The sequence below is a fragment of the Penicillium diatomitis genome (genome assembly GCF_028827545.1).
Source record: "Penicillium diatomitis strain IBT 30728 chromosome Unknown utg000010l_segment0_segment0, whole genome shotgun sequence".
NCBI classification, from domain to species: domain Eukaryota; kingdom Fungi; phylum Ascomycota; class Eurotiomycetes; order Eurotiales; family Aspergillaceae; genus Penicillium; species Penicillium diatomitis.
In genome coordinates this window covers 1,259,301-1,273,463 of record NW_026623182.1, presented here as the reverse complement: position 1 = coordinate 1,273,463, position 14,163 = coordinate 1,259,301, and the positions used below count along the sequence as shown (strand labels likewise).

Below are 14,163 nucleotides of genomic sequence, written 5' to 3'. Positions count from 1 at the left end.
CCATTGAATTTGGGACAATGGAACGTTCTTTAGAATTTCCACCCATCCCCAATCCGGTAGATGCTCCGACCGGTGTGACTAAAACATCATGCAGTTCATCAAGGCCAATCAGCTCAGATTGGGGGATCTGGAAATCCGTCATGTTGCGCTCGATGAGGAACTGCAGCTGGACGACTATGAGTATGCTGTACGGTACATGGGCAATAATATGGTCGCGGGTCTCAGGAACTCCTTTTCTTCATTGTCAGTCTCTCTTCATGAAGTTAGTTGCATTGACATGGGCTGTAGTACCTGGCAACCTGCTGCCATGCAACACTCGAAACTGTATTCCAGATGGCTCTTCGGTACTTCCACGTGCCCAAGCTTCAGTATAAGCAATAACACGATCCGTGATCGTGAGAGAGCCTCTCGTCTCCACCCTGACTACATTGATACATTCTATCCAATGTATCCATGGCTACTTGCAACAAGCTGGTCTTTTTACATCAACTTCAAGAGAGGCTCAACCCTATCCAGTGCTCCCATGATGACTTTGATATCCTCCAACCCACCTGATCTCTCGTCGCTTCAAAGGGCAACAGAGTTTCGCTTGCTCAGTTTTTCCTCCCACACCGCGGGGATTGTCTGAACAAAAGGTGGCCTGTATGTTAAGGCCGAAAAGCCGAAGCTTCTGTAAGGATCGGACTTGTTTCCCAAGTCGGCGGCCATAGAAATAATCAGCTTCCAAGGGTTTGCCGTACCAGACCTGCAGACGACACTCTACTCAGTGACTCACGGACTACTACAGTAGTCTCTTAGGTAGTCCTACAGACTCTGTAGTACACAGTCTGCACGGCAAGGTCGTCCTTGTCTCCTCTATCGAGCCTGTCAATTGATTCCCGGCTAAGCAAGTCCTCTCGCGAGATCTGTATTCATGCTGAAACGCCTCCGTGCTATACATAGACCTCTTTCAGGGTGAAGCACGTAAAAAAGACCTCAGCCTGAGACGTCGCGATGGATCCTTTCATCGTCCAGGGGGCGGTCCGACGGTCGCGACGACGGTATAGTGTACCACTGTACACCTTTAGGCGCGTGCACATCCATCCACCTTGACTTTCACCAATCCCCCTCTGTGAGCTGTTGACTACTCCACCGTGTCGGCGCATTGATTTACAGACTCCACAGGTGCATCGGGTCTTGTATTCATCTCTTTCCGAATCCGTGGCTCACCCGTTCACTAGTCTTGTCGTGAAGCGAGAGTTCGGCACGATGGGTGGAGTCCCCGATCGCTCTCCGGACTGGCAGACGAACAGAAAGGGAAAAGACCACACGGTCTCGTTGGACATGTTCCTTCTCCGCTAATACGTGAATTCTCCTGGGGTGTGATCAAGAAATTTCGTACAAGCAAGCCGATGTGTAGGTGGTACTTTGTACCTCTGACCCTAGCACGCCTGTGCTGAAAGTTGAGAAGTCCAGTGGTAATTATATCAAGGTGCTATCCAATGTATCCATATTCCATAATCCATAGTAAGTCTGCAACGTCAGCCCTGCCATGAGAATCTATTTCTTCGCCAGACGCTTCTTGTTAACCTGATTGTTTTTTTCCGGTCCAGACAGTATGGCTCAAGGACGTGGCACCTGCCAGCCAATTCAATCACTCTGGGTCTGATTTGCGAATCCCATTTACATTCAGCTTCGCGTGTGAGAGTCTGATCCACTCGACTTGCACATCTTCATACATCACTGCTCACGAGCAAGCCCCCTGTCAATCCGCGCCTGTATAAATTTTCCCCTGACCAGGGCCAATCATCCGTCTTCGGGCATGGGATTGACATTCCTCAGTGTCTTTCTCTTTCGACAGAGGTGATTGCGTGTAGCCGTGTAGTCATATTTTGTGTCTTCTGGGAGCCTTCTGACGTAGGGACGGACGGCACAGCCGATAGTTGACACTCTTGAGTCTTTTTACATTTACAGAAATAACACATACAGAGCCGCTGGTCATTGCAACAATTCACATGCGTATAGATCGCAGTGTCCAATGTGAAATGTCCCATGTACACACTACCTACGTGCGTACACAGTACAAGGTAACTGACACCAGTACAGTCCTACTGTACTTAGGACTTAGGACTTACTAGTGTACTACCTAAGTTACTAACCTCACAAGGGTCTACCAATTTTGATAAACGACCATGCATCTGCAGTCTCCCAGAGGCTTCGAGACTCGGCGTTGCTTCGACGCTAAACCCCGTTGCCAAAGTACGGATTGCTTGGTCGGTCTTTGGTACCTCTCCAGGAGGGTTTCCCTCAACTACCGTGATTTCGCTCTTCACGTACTACCGTCGACCCGACTCCAGTCTTGAACACGGCAGTCCAGTCTTTCTGCACCTGAAGACTGTAGATTACCGCTCGGCCGGTTTCTGTTGCGAATCTGTCCCTCTTTCTTTCCTCCCGCACTTTGTCTCCCCGTGCGATCGTCCGTATTCACACGTTTCCCCCAGGAGATGGACCCGAACTGGTTCATCACGACCCTCATCACAAGAAAAGTCCACTAATTTCGCATATTCGGCCGTCCATATGCAGTGGAGTGAAAGCCCACCCGCTAGTTGGAGTCGGCGCTGATTTCTGGTTTCCGTCATGAGAGACACCCATTCAATCATATCTGATTTATCATTAATCCTCATTTTTTCCAATCCCCCTTTGGCTCCCCCCGTTAGACTTTGGGGCGTTTGGTCTCAATTTTTTCTCCCTCCACGGTCGTCTCGTTCTTCGGGCCTCGTTCTCAGTCTCTCTCTTGGTCCTTTCTCCTTGCCCCCCCCCCCCCCCCAATTCAACCCCACCGGGAGTGATCTGACCATCCCACCGTCCTGTGAGTCGTGAGTGCTGAGGGAGAATCACCTCCTCCCCTCTTTTCCCATGTGGAAACCTCGACTATCGCCCAGATCGGATAGTCAGACTGGGAGCGATCCCTCTTCCCCTCAACCCTCCGCTCTTGACTTCCTCGGACGACCCAAAAAGAGGCAGCAATTTGGCCCATCGTCGCCGTCAACGGGTATGTTCACAACCTTTTTCCCCTACAGACCTTTGTTCTCCATTGTCGCGTCGCATCCCATTCTCTTGTTCTCTCTGCACGTCTTGCCGGGGCATACCAGCAAATCCGGGTCATTGTCCGGTCGAAGCTGGTCATCGCACAGTGGACAGGGCAAAGCCTGAGACCTTCAAGCGCCGGGTTCTAAACGAGCGCCGTCGGGGCTCGTACTAGGTCTTGTTCTTGTCTCTCTTTCTCACTCACACCCTCTCGCCCCCCTTCTCTCTTTCTCCTCCTTTGCTGTGAGAACCGTTCCTCGCCCTTTGCCTCGCTCCTTCTCCTTCGCTTCTTCTCATTCCCTCATTCTGCTACCCTCTTCTCTCCCTCCCCACCCTCCTCCCCTGGCGGATATCTCTATCTCTCTACTTCGAGGTCGCTGGCCCTACGTTGCAGAAGGGTGTTTTTGTGCCGCCCTTGGCAAAAAGGAATCACATTCTCGATCGGCGTGAAGTACAAAGGGGAAAATCCCGGACTCTACTTCCCCCGGGGCTCGTGATGAATCGCGCGACCCTGACTTGGTGATTGAAAAAGAAAAAAAAACAAACAAAGAAGCCTGATCGTCCCTACCTGTGCGTTGCATAATCGCACCAATGCGACCAGGCGCCCGCGCGGGCGCCTGGATTTGTGGCCCCTTCCTGCGCATTGCTAATGCTTCTCCCGATGACGTGCAGAATTCCAATCGCGACCAGATTCATCGTCTCGCTCCACCTTTCGTTCCTTGCGTTCCTTTCGCTCCAAATCAGAACGTCCCGGGAGCAGTGCGTCAAACTACACCGACGTCTCCCGACCATCCTCGCGCCTACGAGGGCCCTCTAATCTCGCAGGCTCGGTCAGCACCTCTCGATTAGATTCCGGCGGCCAATCGAATCCTTCGAATCGCGCAAGTGTCTCGTTCAATTCTCAGTCCGTGAACTCAACCGCCGGGGTGATGGAGGTCGATCGCAGGCAGACTCGGAGGGAACGAACCTTCGTGGGCAGCGAATGTGCCGTCTGTGAGGAGCCACTCGAGCACACGCTGCGGGGAGAGCGGGTCCTGCAATTTTCATGCAGTCATGTCTCCCACGAGGCATGCTTTTATGAGTTCATCCGAGAGTGCGAGTCCCAGTATTGTCCGACATGCAATGCGCCGCTCGGGCTGGATACAAGCCGCGGTGGAAACGTTTTGGATATCGGTTTGTCCTACCCTTCTCGAAGGCATCCAGGCTCACTTGGGTGGCCACTCCCCACATAGGCGTGGGGACCGAATCGCGATGTGGTCAATGCTTTTGCATAGATCCCCAGCCGTGGCCTTGTTTTGCACATGAGAACTCTCTCAGACTGACATTAACACTTTTCTTTCGTCAAAATAGAGAAGATCAGCAACATCGTGCGCTCAGTGACCATGAGCGACACCGCGACCTTGCGCAGTGGTGTCGAAACGCCCACACCATGGGAACAGCCGTCCAGTCGCCGAGCGCCCAGTGACGCCGGCAGCCGCTTTACCAACCCACAGTCTGCGACATCAGTCCCTTCCACATATGTTCGACACGACAGCCGCGATGCGGCAATGCAACGAGAGCGGGTCGAGCGCATGGCAACCGCTGCACCCTCGTCCATCCCAGACTCTCGGCAACGGCAGCATTCTCGCAGCGGCAGCGCGGCCGGCTCGTCTGGTGACTACCATGAGGGCCAACACCCGAGCAGCGGACGGCGCCACGACTACGACGTACAGGCGATGGAGTCTGAAGTGAGCGCTCGTCCGAGCGTCGTCAAGAACCCCATTCCCGCCCCGATTGTCACAGTCCGCAGCGAATTCCCCACAATGAACCGATCACGCCAACAGCAGACATTAACGTGCTTGATCACCGTGGAAGTGCCCGAGGCAAACTGGCGGCCCGCTGTGGATGACTTGAGACCTCCGCCGGTGGCAGAGGCATCAGTGACCGAGGAGCCCCAGTCGGCCCGGCAAGGAAGCTTTCAGCACGATCCTCGATTTGATGCTCGGTCCATTCAATTTGAGCCGACAGAAAACTTAGACGAGGTTGCGGAGACTTTGCGGAAACGCGTTGACAATTGGCACGGGCTAGAATTCTCAAGGTACGTGGGTGCTGTGACGAGGAAAGGCCTCATCAGCGAGACGGGGATTCGTGCAATAGGCTTTCCAAAGTGCTGACACAGAGCTGCAGATTCGGGAAACTACGCCTGCATGGCAAAATGCGCGTGGGCAAGGATCGCGAGTCTTGGCAAGAGTTAGAGTGCTATCTATTCTCAGAGATGTTGATCTGTGTGAAGGAAAAGAAGAGCTCCGACTCTCACCAATACGACGAGAAGCGTAAACCGACACGATGCACCCTTAAAGGTTCCATCCTGATCAAAAAGCACTTGAAATCGATCGACGCGGGAACCGAAGAACCAATTCTTTCCCTGAATCTCTCTGTCAGCGAACTTCCCTGCTTCTATTTGCGCTTCCCCAATCGCCCTCAGTTAGAGATCTGGTATCGAGCGCTGACAGGCCGCCACTCGGGGGAACTCTTGCCTCGCGCACATCACGACTACGACTACGATCATTTGGGAGCTGAGGAGGACGACTACCGGGGTGGGCGGATTCAACGGCAGGGCTCCCTGACCTCATCTAATGGTGCAGGAAAGTCCAACAACACCACCTTGACGGACTACACCAACCCTGATGGCGAGAAGCTTCCCCTTCACCCCTTCCATATTCCGATCGATATTGTCGTGGTCATTCCAGTCTCCTCTTCGATGCAGGGCTTGAAAATCACGCTTCTTCGTGATGCCCTGCGATTTTTAGTACAAAGCTTGGGTGCCAGAGATCGCATGGGATTGGTGACCTTTGGCTCCGGTGGTGGCGGGGTGCCTTTAGTCGGCATGACTACCAAGTTCTGGAATGGCTGGGGCAAGGTGCTTGAGTCGATCCGCCCCGTTGGTCAGAAGAGCCTGCGTGCGGACGTTGTTGAAGGTGCCAATGTCGCCATGGATCTGCTCATGCAGCGCAAGTTTAACAACCCGGTTTCGACCATTATGCTGATCAGCGACTCTTCTACCTCTGATCCTGAAAGTGTCGACTTTGTTGTCTCCCGCGCCGAAGCTGCTAAGGTTGGCATCCATTCTTTCGGTCTTGGACTCACCCACAAGCCGGATACCATGATTGAGTTGTCCACTCGCACGAAGGGCTCCTACATGTACGTCAAGGACTGGATGATGCTTCGGGAATGTGTGGCCGGCTGTCTCGGTGCCATCCAGTCGACCTCACACCAGAATGTCAAACTCAAGTTACGGCTTCCCGAGGGGTCTCCTGCCAAATTCGTCAAGATCAGCGGTGCTCTCCATACGACCAAGCGCGCTACTGGTCGAGATGCGGAGGCTGCATTGGGAGACCTTCGCTTCGGCGATAAGCGTGATGTATTGGTACAGCTCGTGATCCAACCGGATAATGCCACGCAAGAAAGCATGCCCCAAGACCCTTGGGAGAGCCTGGTCTCGGGCCTAGAGGCTCTGAGCGGCGGTCTTGACGGTGATGAGCAGCGCGTCACGAGTGTCGAAGAGGTGCCATTGATTCAGGCAGATCTGACATATGGTGACCTTCTCCGTGACGGTCATCTTACGCACTCGCCCCGCCCTTCGCTCTTGGCTATCACCATGCTTCCGCCCAACCCACGGTCTCGAAATCAACGATCATCTACTCCTCCCATTCCCCCTCACCCTTCGATCGTACAGCGCCGCATGGAGTTATTGACGTCGGACATGCTGACCAGAGCTTTGACGCTAGTCTCGCGAGGGCAGCATGATCGGGGCCAGCATCTTCTGAACGAGACCCGCAGTATTCTCAAAGGACTTGGTAAAGGGGGGCTGCCTCCACTTCCCCCCGGTGCCTCCAGACAGGGGGGCGGAACAAGCGACGCGGGCAGTATTCGCGTGGAGACGCCCACGTCAAGCTCTCCCAAATCATCCAACTTTGGAGACGGCCACATTTCATCCGCATCGGAAACAAACACTATCACAGCGTCAGCCTCCGTCGATGGGAACCCTATGAGCGCGTTGAACGCCGATCTCGAGGCTGCTCTGGAGTGGATCAACCATCCAGCCATCTTCAGTCGTGACTCTCGCAAGGCGGTACTGCAAAGCATCGGTGTGATTTCATCTCAGCGTGCCTTCACTTTCCGAACGCCGTCCGAAGCTCACTGGGCTCAGCGGATTCCCGGAATTCGTCGTCTGACGGAGAAGTCCAAAGATTGGCGCGAGATGGGCGACGATGCCTTGACTGAAGAGTGAAGGGGCCTGCAACGAAATTATCCGCCTATCCGCCTATCCGACTGACTCGCTACGCATACACTGTTACTTACTTTTTTTTCACACTGGATATTATTAATTCACCGGCGTCGGCTTTGGACTTGCAAATGCGTACTTCGACTGCGCCCCATCATCGCCATTCGGCCAACTTTCTCACCTCACGGGAAGCCAATTTCTTTTGATTAGCCTTGTTTGTGATCACTGTACTTCCTCCTCGCGCCCACATGATACCACTTTGTTCCCACCATGAAATGTACAGCATGATAAATCGGGGTCTGTTTTTCCTTTTCAATCTTACCACTCGCTTTCCCGTCACCGTCTGTTCTTCTGTCACCAGTTTTGGTTCTTTTCTTTTGTGCCTACTCAGGCATTGCATACGGGCGCTTCCGTCCAGTCACCACCCAGATCACCGCGTTTCTCCATTTCAGGCGGCGCATGATTGTTCCTTGAGTATCTCCGTCACGATTTCTTTGCATATTGCGACATGGACGCTGTTTGTTCTTTGCCACGCGGAATGAGTTTCTTCTTCTCCTGTCTCATCAATTGAGCGCGTGTTTGGCAATTGCCGGAAAACATGACGGCTTTTCCTAAAACTTGACTCGGTTGCGCCTATCATCACAATATTCTCTAATGCATTGTCGCTTGTTATGGCTATAAACATGACCTCCAATATTACCAGCCCATCTATGTGAGTAGTGAACGTACAATTTCAACCATTTGGCGGAAGTCCTGGAGAATAGAAAGGGTGCTTTGCGTATAGCGGAGATTCGGATGACACATGACCAAAGTCAGACTGTAAGTTAGTTTGAGAGTTTTGATGATCGGAAGCGGACCAAGCCCCATCATGCAGCCCTATCCCCGATAGTGGGACCCTTATCGCCGAGCAGCCTGGCTGGTGACGATGCGCTTCGCTCTGCTTCTTCGTGCAAATCCTACCAACATCCTTTGGCTTCTTTGAGGGGAAACCCGTTCATATCGCCTCATACTTGTAATGTAATACCATTTTCACTTGTCCATCATGCTTCGACAAGCCTTTGCATCGTTGTGTACTGCGCAAGCCTCTCCCCCAAGCCTCGTATCGGCATCACATCACCTCCGCATCAGGCCGCGCATATCCCACCTCGCTCCTCAAGTCGCATCAAGATGGACCTCGACGCGCTCGCCTCTCCCTTCAACCAGATCTCTACCAAACTACTCGCTATACAAGGCACTACCCTACCGACGTAACTTTGCAACAAGCTTCCCGCGCCAAGCCCGCAACACATACAATCGCTTCAACCCGTCCTCCGCGCGCCCCTCCGTCTTTTACACGCTCATCTCGCGCTCCAGACCTCACCATTTCGTCCTCATTGGCCTTGGTATCTCCGGTGTCTATCTTTACAATACAGAAGTTGTCGAAATGACGGGACGTCGGCGGTTCAACTGCGTTTCGCACGAGGCCGAGCTGAAAATGGGAATGCAGAGCTATCGGGAAGTTCTGGCGCAGTCGCAAGGCCGGATATTACCTGATAATCATCCCGTGGCGCAGATGGTGAACCGGGTATTGCAGCGCTTAATTCCACAGGCGCCCATCGAGGGCGCGGACTGGAGAGTCCATGTCATTGTAGATGATTCGAATGCGAATGCTTTCGTGCTTCCTGGGTATGAATCGTCTTTCCAACGAGGCGATGTTTTGCTGTGCGAAGTCTTCGCCTTCTCTGATCATCGCTGACATTGGATTGCATAATTCCTCTGCAGGGGAAAAGTTTTTGTGTACACGGGCATTTTGCCAATTTGCCAGGACGAAGATGGTCTCGCTGCGGTACTGGGCCATGAAATCGCCCATGTTGTGGCTCGGCATCCAGCGGAACGAATGAGTAACAGCTTCCTGACTCTTGGGACTGTGTTTTTGATCTCTCTTTTGTTCGATGTCTCGGGCCAGCTCTCGAGTATGCTGGTCAATTTGATGTGGAGCTTGCCTAATTCACGTACACAAGAGGTATGTGTGACTCGGTTATTGAGCGTGGATGATTTGGGCTATGGCTAACTCGTGGTGGAGGATAGGCCGAAGCTGATAACATAGGATTGAGTATGGTTGACGTTACTCCGGAAGTGATTGCTATTACGCGTACTAACAAACGTGGTTTCAGTGATGATGGCCAAAGCATGCTTCAACCCCGAGGCCGCTGTGAGATTGTAGGTGAAAATCGCGTGTACGGAGACATAGATCAGCGCGTGCTAATCCTTTGATCCACCACCAGATGGCACCGAATGCAGCAGCAAGAGAAATCAGCTCCGCCACAGTTCATGTCCACTCACCCTTCGGTAATTCATTTCGTTCTCTTCTGCTTCTACCAACATTAAGTCCTAACAATTTCTGACAGAGTTACAATCGTGAGGAGTCGATTCGAGGCTGGTAAGCACCATCGATTCTCAACTTTAGGCTCCTCAAAAGACCCGGTCACTGACATAAATTAGGCTCGATAAGGCAGAGACAATTTACGCCGATAGTGGATGCAGTACCTTTGGAAGCTACAGTATGTCCGCTACGCTTGAAAACATCGATCTGGGTCTGACCAGTATACTGACTGCGCGCAGTGCCGAGCTTCAAAAAGGCGTATGAGACGCAGAGTTCTTATGGCTGGTGAGAAGGCCAAGCTCTGGAAATTCTCTCTCGAATGAACAGTCTCACATTAATTGGAAAGTCCCTCGTGCTGTAGATCTTCTGATTATATCCCATTCCATATACACCGTCATGTATGTGTGCTTACTCCTAGCATCTGAATTGGGTTGAACGCTTCCTCCGGTCGTAGTTCTAGAACACAAGCTGTGTGATGCACTGATGGCACCATTGATGAAATCTACCCTCGAACCATCTCTTTCTTCTAATTTCGTAGCATTAGGACACTGCTTCATCAAAACTATACTTTCGTTCATATTCACGCTTGATCAAGGCGGTCAACCATTCTAATCAACAACTGGCGAGTTCCCCTCTTGCAAACAGCGCAAACCCACCGAAGCCCCCGTCGAGCTCCAAAAATTCCCCGGCACCACTTTGAGAAAGCACATCGACTCCCTCATCACCCTCACATTTAGTCGTTTCCGCAGCGGACACGACCCCTCACAATGTCGCTATCACTTCCGGGGCCCTCCCAACAGAGCCTTTTCAAGGCTGGGTATCAGAGGTATGTCCCAAACCGCCCAAACCACCCAAACCACCTCATAACATCGAACCATTCACCCACCGGAAACCACGCCCACCTCCTTATCTTCCCGCCGCAATGGAGCCGCGAGTAACACATCACGAATTTTTGACTGACGATTGCCTTCCTCCGTTCGCTTTTTTTCAAATAGTCACGATGCTGAAGACGGAGCCGTTATTCGCAACATTGAGGCTTGCCAGGCCATCTCCGGCACTGTACAGACCTCCCTGGGACCTTACGGCCGCAATAAGATTGTCATCAACCACCTGCAGAAAATGATCTTGACCTCCGATGCTGCGACGATTCTTCGCGAACTGGATGTTGTGCACCCCGCCGCCAAGTTGTTGGTCATGGCTAGTCAGCAGCAGGACTCTGAGATGGGTGATGGCACCAATTTGGTCATCGTCTTGGCTGGTGAGCTGTTGAAGAAAGCTGAGGAGCTGATCCGCATGGGATTGAAGACGAGTGACATTGTCTCTGGCTACGAGAAGGCGCAGAACTTTGCCTTGAAGGTGCTGGAAGGTATGCTACAATTGGCTCGTTCCTCATATGCGCTCTATTTGCTCAGGCGAGCCTGTCAACCAGGCGCTATTTCTAAGGGTTGGTCGTTCGAAACGTGTTCACTAATTTGCCAATTTCGCTGAACAGATCTCGAGGTCGACCGTCTGAAGGATTTGCGCTCCATTCCAGAACTGAGCAAGGCTCTCCGAACCGTCGTTGCCAGCAAACAATCCGGTACTGAGGATGCCCTCGCCGCTCTTGTCGCCGAGGCTGTGCTCGCCGTCCTGCCTAAGAACCCCGCCAACTTCAACGTGGATAATGTGCGTGTCGTCAAGATTATGGGTGGCAGTTTGGAACAGTCAAAGGTCGTCAAGGGTATGGTCTTTGGCCGTGAACCCGATGGTATCATCAAGAAGGCGCACAAGGCCAAGGTTGGTGTCTTCAGCTGTCCTATCGATATCTCCCAGACCGAGACCAAGGGAACCGTTCTGTTGAAGAACGCCGAGGAGATGGTCAACTTCACCAAGGGCGAAGAGGACCGCCTTGAGACCGCTATCAAGGAGCTGTACGACTCCGGTCTCCGTGTGGTTGTTGCTGGTTCCTCCGTCGGCGACCTCGCCATGCACTACCTCAACCGTTTCAATATTCTCGTGATCAAGATTCTCTCTAAGTTCGAGCTCCGCCGACTATGCCGCGTTGTCGGCGCCACCCCTCTGGCTCGCCTGGGTGCTCCTATGCCCGATGAGATGGGTCAGATTGATATTGTCGAGACGACCGAGATTGGTGGTGACCGCGTCACCGTTTTCAGACAAGAAGATGCCAACGCTGTCACCCGCACGTCAACAATTGTCCTCCGTGGCGCTACCCAGAACCACCTGGACGATATTGAGCGTGCCATCGATGACGGTGTCAACGCCGTCAAGGCGATCACCAAGGACCCCCGTCTGGTGCCCGGTGCCGGTGCCACCGAGATTCAGCTCGTGGAGCGCATCTCCAACTTCGCCGACAAGACCCCCGGTCTGCCTCAGCACGCTATCCGCAAGTATGCCGAGGCATTCGAGGTCATCCCCCGCACTCTCGCCGAATCTGCCGGCCTCGATGCCACCGAGGTCCTGTCCCGACTGTACACTGCGCATCACCGCGCAAACCCCGACTCCGCAGAGGGCAGCTCTGAAGAGGAGGAGCCTTACTGGACCACTGGTGTCGACTTGGAAGTCGGCGACTCTGACGGCACTTTGGACGCAGTTGATGAGAACATTCTCGATCTCATGGCATCCAAGAGCTGTGCGATTCGCTTGGCCAGTGAGGCGGCTCGTACTGTTTTGAGTGTGGACCAAATTATTGTTGCCCGGCAAGCAGGCGGGCCAAAGCCTCCTGGTCCCAACCCTAACTGGGATGAGGACTAAATAAAAGGCGAAGAGTTTTGAGACCGGCGATGTTGATAGATTTACTTGATATCATGAGAGAGAAAAAGGCACGCCTCTAAAGAGGTGTGTATAACATTGAATACGATAATACATCATCTAAATCCGGTCATTCTGTGCAATTGTGCCTTCCTGTAAAAAAGGCAATCCCTCAATCGCACATACAGCGTAGACCACTGATTTGCTTCAAAAGTGGAAGTTCGCATTTGAGTAAATCAGATCAGTGAACCGGTCAATCTAAAGAAGGCTGCATCAGTGCGGACTCCGTGATCCGTACTGCATACTTGGTGCATTCCAACCGTGCCTACGCAATTATCTGGCGAGCACGCGAGGCACAGTCTCGATGTTTCCCCATCTCTTTTAGCGCTTGCCCAGGGTGGAACCTTCTTGGATAATTCTCCCTTGTATCTGTTGTATGGTTTAGTAGTCGAGACTAAGAGTCCTACTACCAGAGCACGCGGACCGGAGGTGAGAGGGTCATCCCATCGGGCTGGCCATCATGGTGGATGATTACATAACTAATACCACGTGATACCCAGATTTTCCCCGAAACTCTCGTTACTCTTTTCGTTTACTACAATCGCGATTGAAGCAGTGCTGTCGTTCGCCCTCGACTCCCTCCTTGCTGTATTGACCTCTGACAAGCTCTCGCCTCGCTGAAGTTCAGTCCCTCATCTACCATAATGTCTTTCCCTATTCAAACCGTGGCTCGCAGCTGCCGACAGCTCTCCGGCTCCGTCCGCCCATCCTCCCTGCGCATCGCGACCACATACACAGCCCGCACGCCCAGCTACCGACGATGGGAGTCCACAGAGGCCGCTGCTGCCCCTGTCAACCCTAAGATTGCACAGATTGTTGACCAGATCTCCACGTTGACTCTGTTGGAGACTGCTGATCTCGTGTCCAGCCTAAAGGTGAGCGAGAGCCATTTGCTGAGCCTTTACGACGTCGCGCAATGAATTCAATTGTGTCCGACCGTGGAGTCCATTTCCTAGCACTTTGGACCAGAATGACGGCGTCTAATCGTTTCGATCTCTTTAGACCCGGCTCAACATTCCCGATCTCCCCGTTGGTGGCTTTGCTATGGCCGCTGGTCCCGGCGGTGCTGCTGCTGCCCCGGCCGCCGAGGAGGAGGAAGCTGCCCCTGCCGCGGCCGAGAAGACCCTGTTCAACCTCAAGCTCGAGTCCTTCGAGGCGGCCTCCAAGGCCAAGATCATCAAGGAGGTCAAGAACATGCTCGGACTGTCTTTGGTGGACAGCAAGAAGTTCGTCGAGTCCGTGCCCAAGGTCCTGAAGGAGTCTGTGCCCAAGGAGGAGGCCGAGAAGATCATGGAGACTCTCAAGGGTCTCGGTGCCAAGGTCGTCATGGAGTAAACGGGGTGAAAGCGAGGAACGAACGCAATACACAAAACAACCTCCAAAAACAAAGACACCACATCCCTCGGGATATCTGGGAAGGCGAAACGCGGACGAAGCTTTGATTTATCGGTTCAACTCACCCTCTTGCATTCTTTTTTTTTCTCTCTCTCCCCCATTCTTCTCGTCTGTTTTACTTCCGCGGCTTGTGCATGATGCAATGAGGGGATTTTGAATCGAGAGATCGGGCTCCGGGGGCTGTTATACTTCTTCTTGAGCGTTTTTCAGGGCTTGATCGTGTGAGGGCAGATTATATAAATGTACATTATACGCATCGTGTGATAGA

General features: G+C 52.8%; 4 protein-coding genes across 4 annotated transcripts; all 4 read left to right on the top strand.

The window, feature by feature from the left end:
• Positions 1-3,657: 3,657 nt before the first annotated feature.
• On the top strand, positions 3,658-7,336 carry N7539_007459 (vWFA and PH domain-containing RING finger protein; the record flags this gene model as incomplete). Its single annotated transcript, XM_056937060.1, has 4 exons — positions 3,658-3,896; positions 3,953-4,239; positions 4,417-5,143; positions 5,233-7,336. 4 exons carry the CDS (start codon positions 3,658-3,660, stop codon positions 7,334-7,336), a joined length of 3,357 nt encoding a protein of 1,118 aa, XP_056787859.1.
• Positions 7,337-8,372: 1,036 nt separating this feature from the next.
• N7539_007458 (M48 family metallopeptidase) lies at positions 8,373-9,981 on the top strand (the record flags this gene model as incomplete). Its single annotated transcript, XM_056937059.1, has 8 exons — positions 8,373-8,995; positions 9,092-9,332; positions 9,398-9,422; positions 9,484-9,529; positions 9,595-9,658; positions 9,718-9,749; positions 9,812-9,870; positions 9,932-9,981. 8 exons carry the CDS (start codon positions 8,373-8,375, stop codon positions 9,979-9,981), a joined length of 1,140 nt encoding a protein of 379 aa, XP_056787858.1.
• Positions 9,982-10,459: 478 nt separating this feature from the next.
• On the top strand, positions 10,460-12,443 carry N7539_007457 (chaperonin-containing T-complex subunit CCT8; the record flags this gene model as incomplete). Its single annotated transcript, XM_056937058.1, has 3 exons — positions 10,460-10,518; positions 10,688-11,058; positions 11,185-12,443. 3 exons carry the CDS (start codon positions 10,460-10,462, stop codon positions 12,441-12,443), a joined length of 1,689 nt encoding a protein of 562 aa, XP_056787857.1.
• Positions 12,444-13,144: 701 nt separating this feature from the next.
• Positions 13,145-13,835, top strand: N7539_007456 (mitochondrial 54S ribosomal protein bL12m; the record flags this gene model as incomplete). Its single annotated transcript, XM_056937057.1, has 2 exons — positions 13,145-13,375; positions 13,503-13,835. The coding sequence occupies 2 exons, from the start codon at positions 13,145-13,147 to the stop codon at positions 13,833-13,835; spliced, it is 564 nt and encodes a 187-aa protein (XP_056787856.1).
• Between the last annotated feature and the right edge of the window lie 328 nt (positions 13,836-14,163).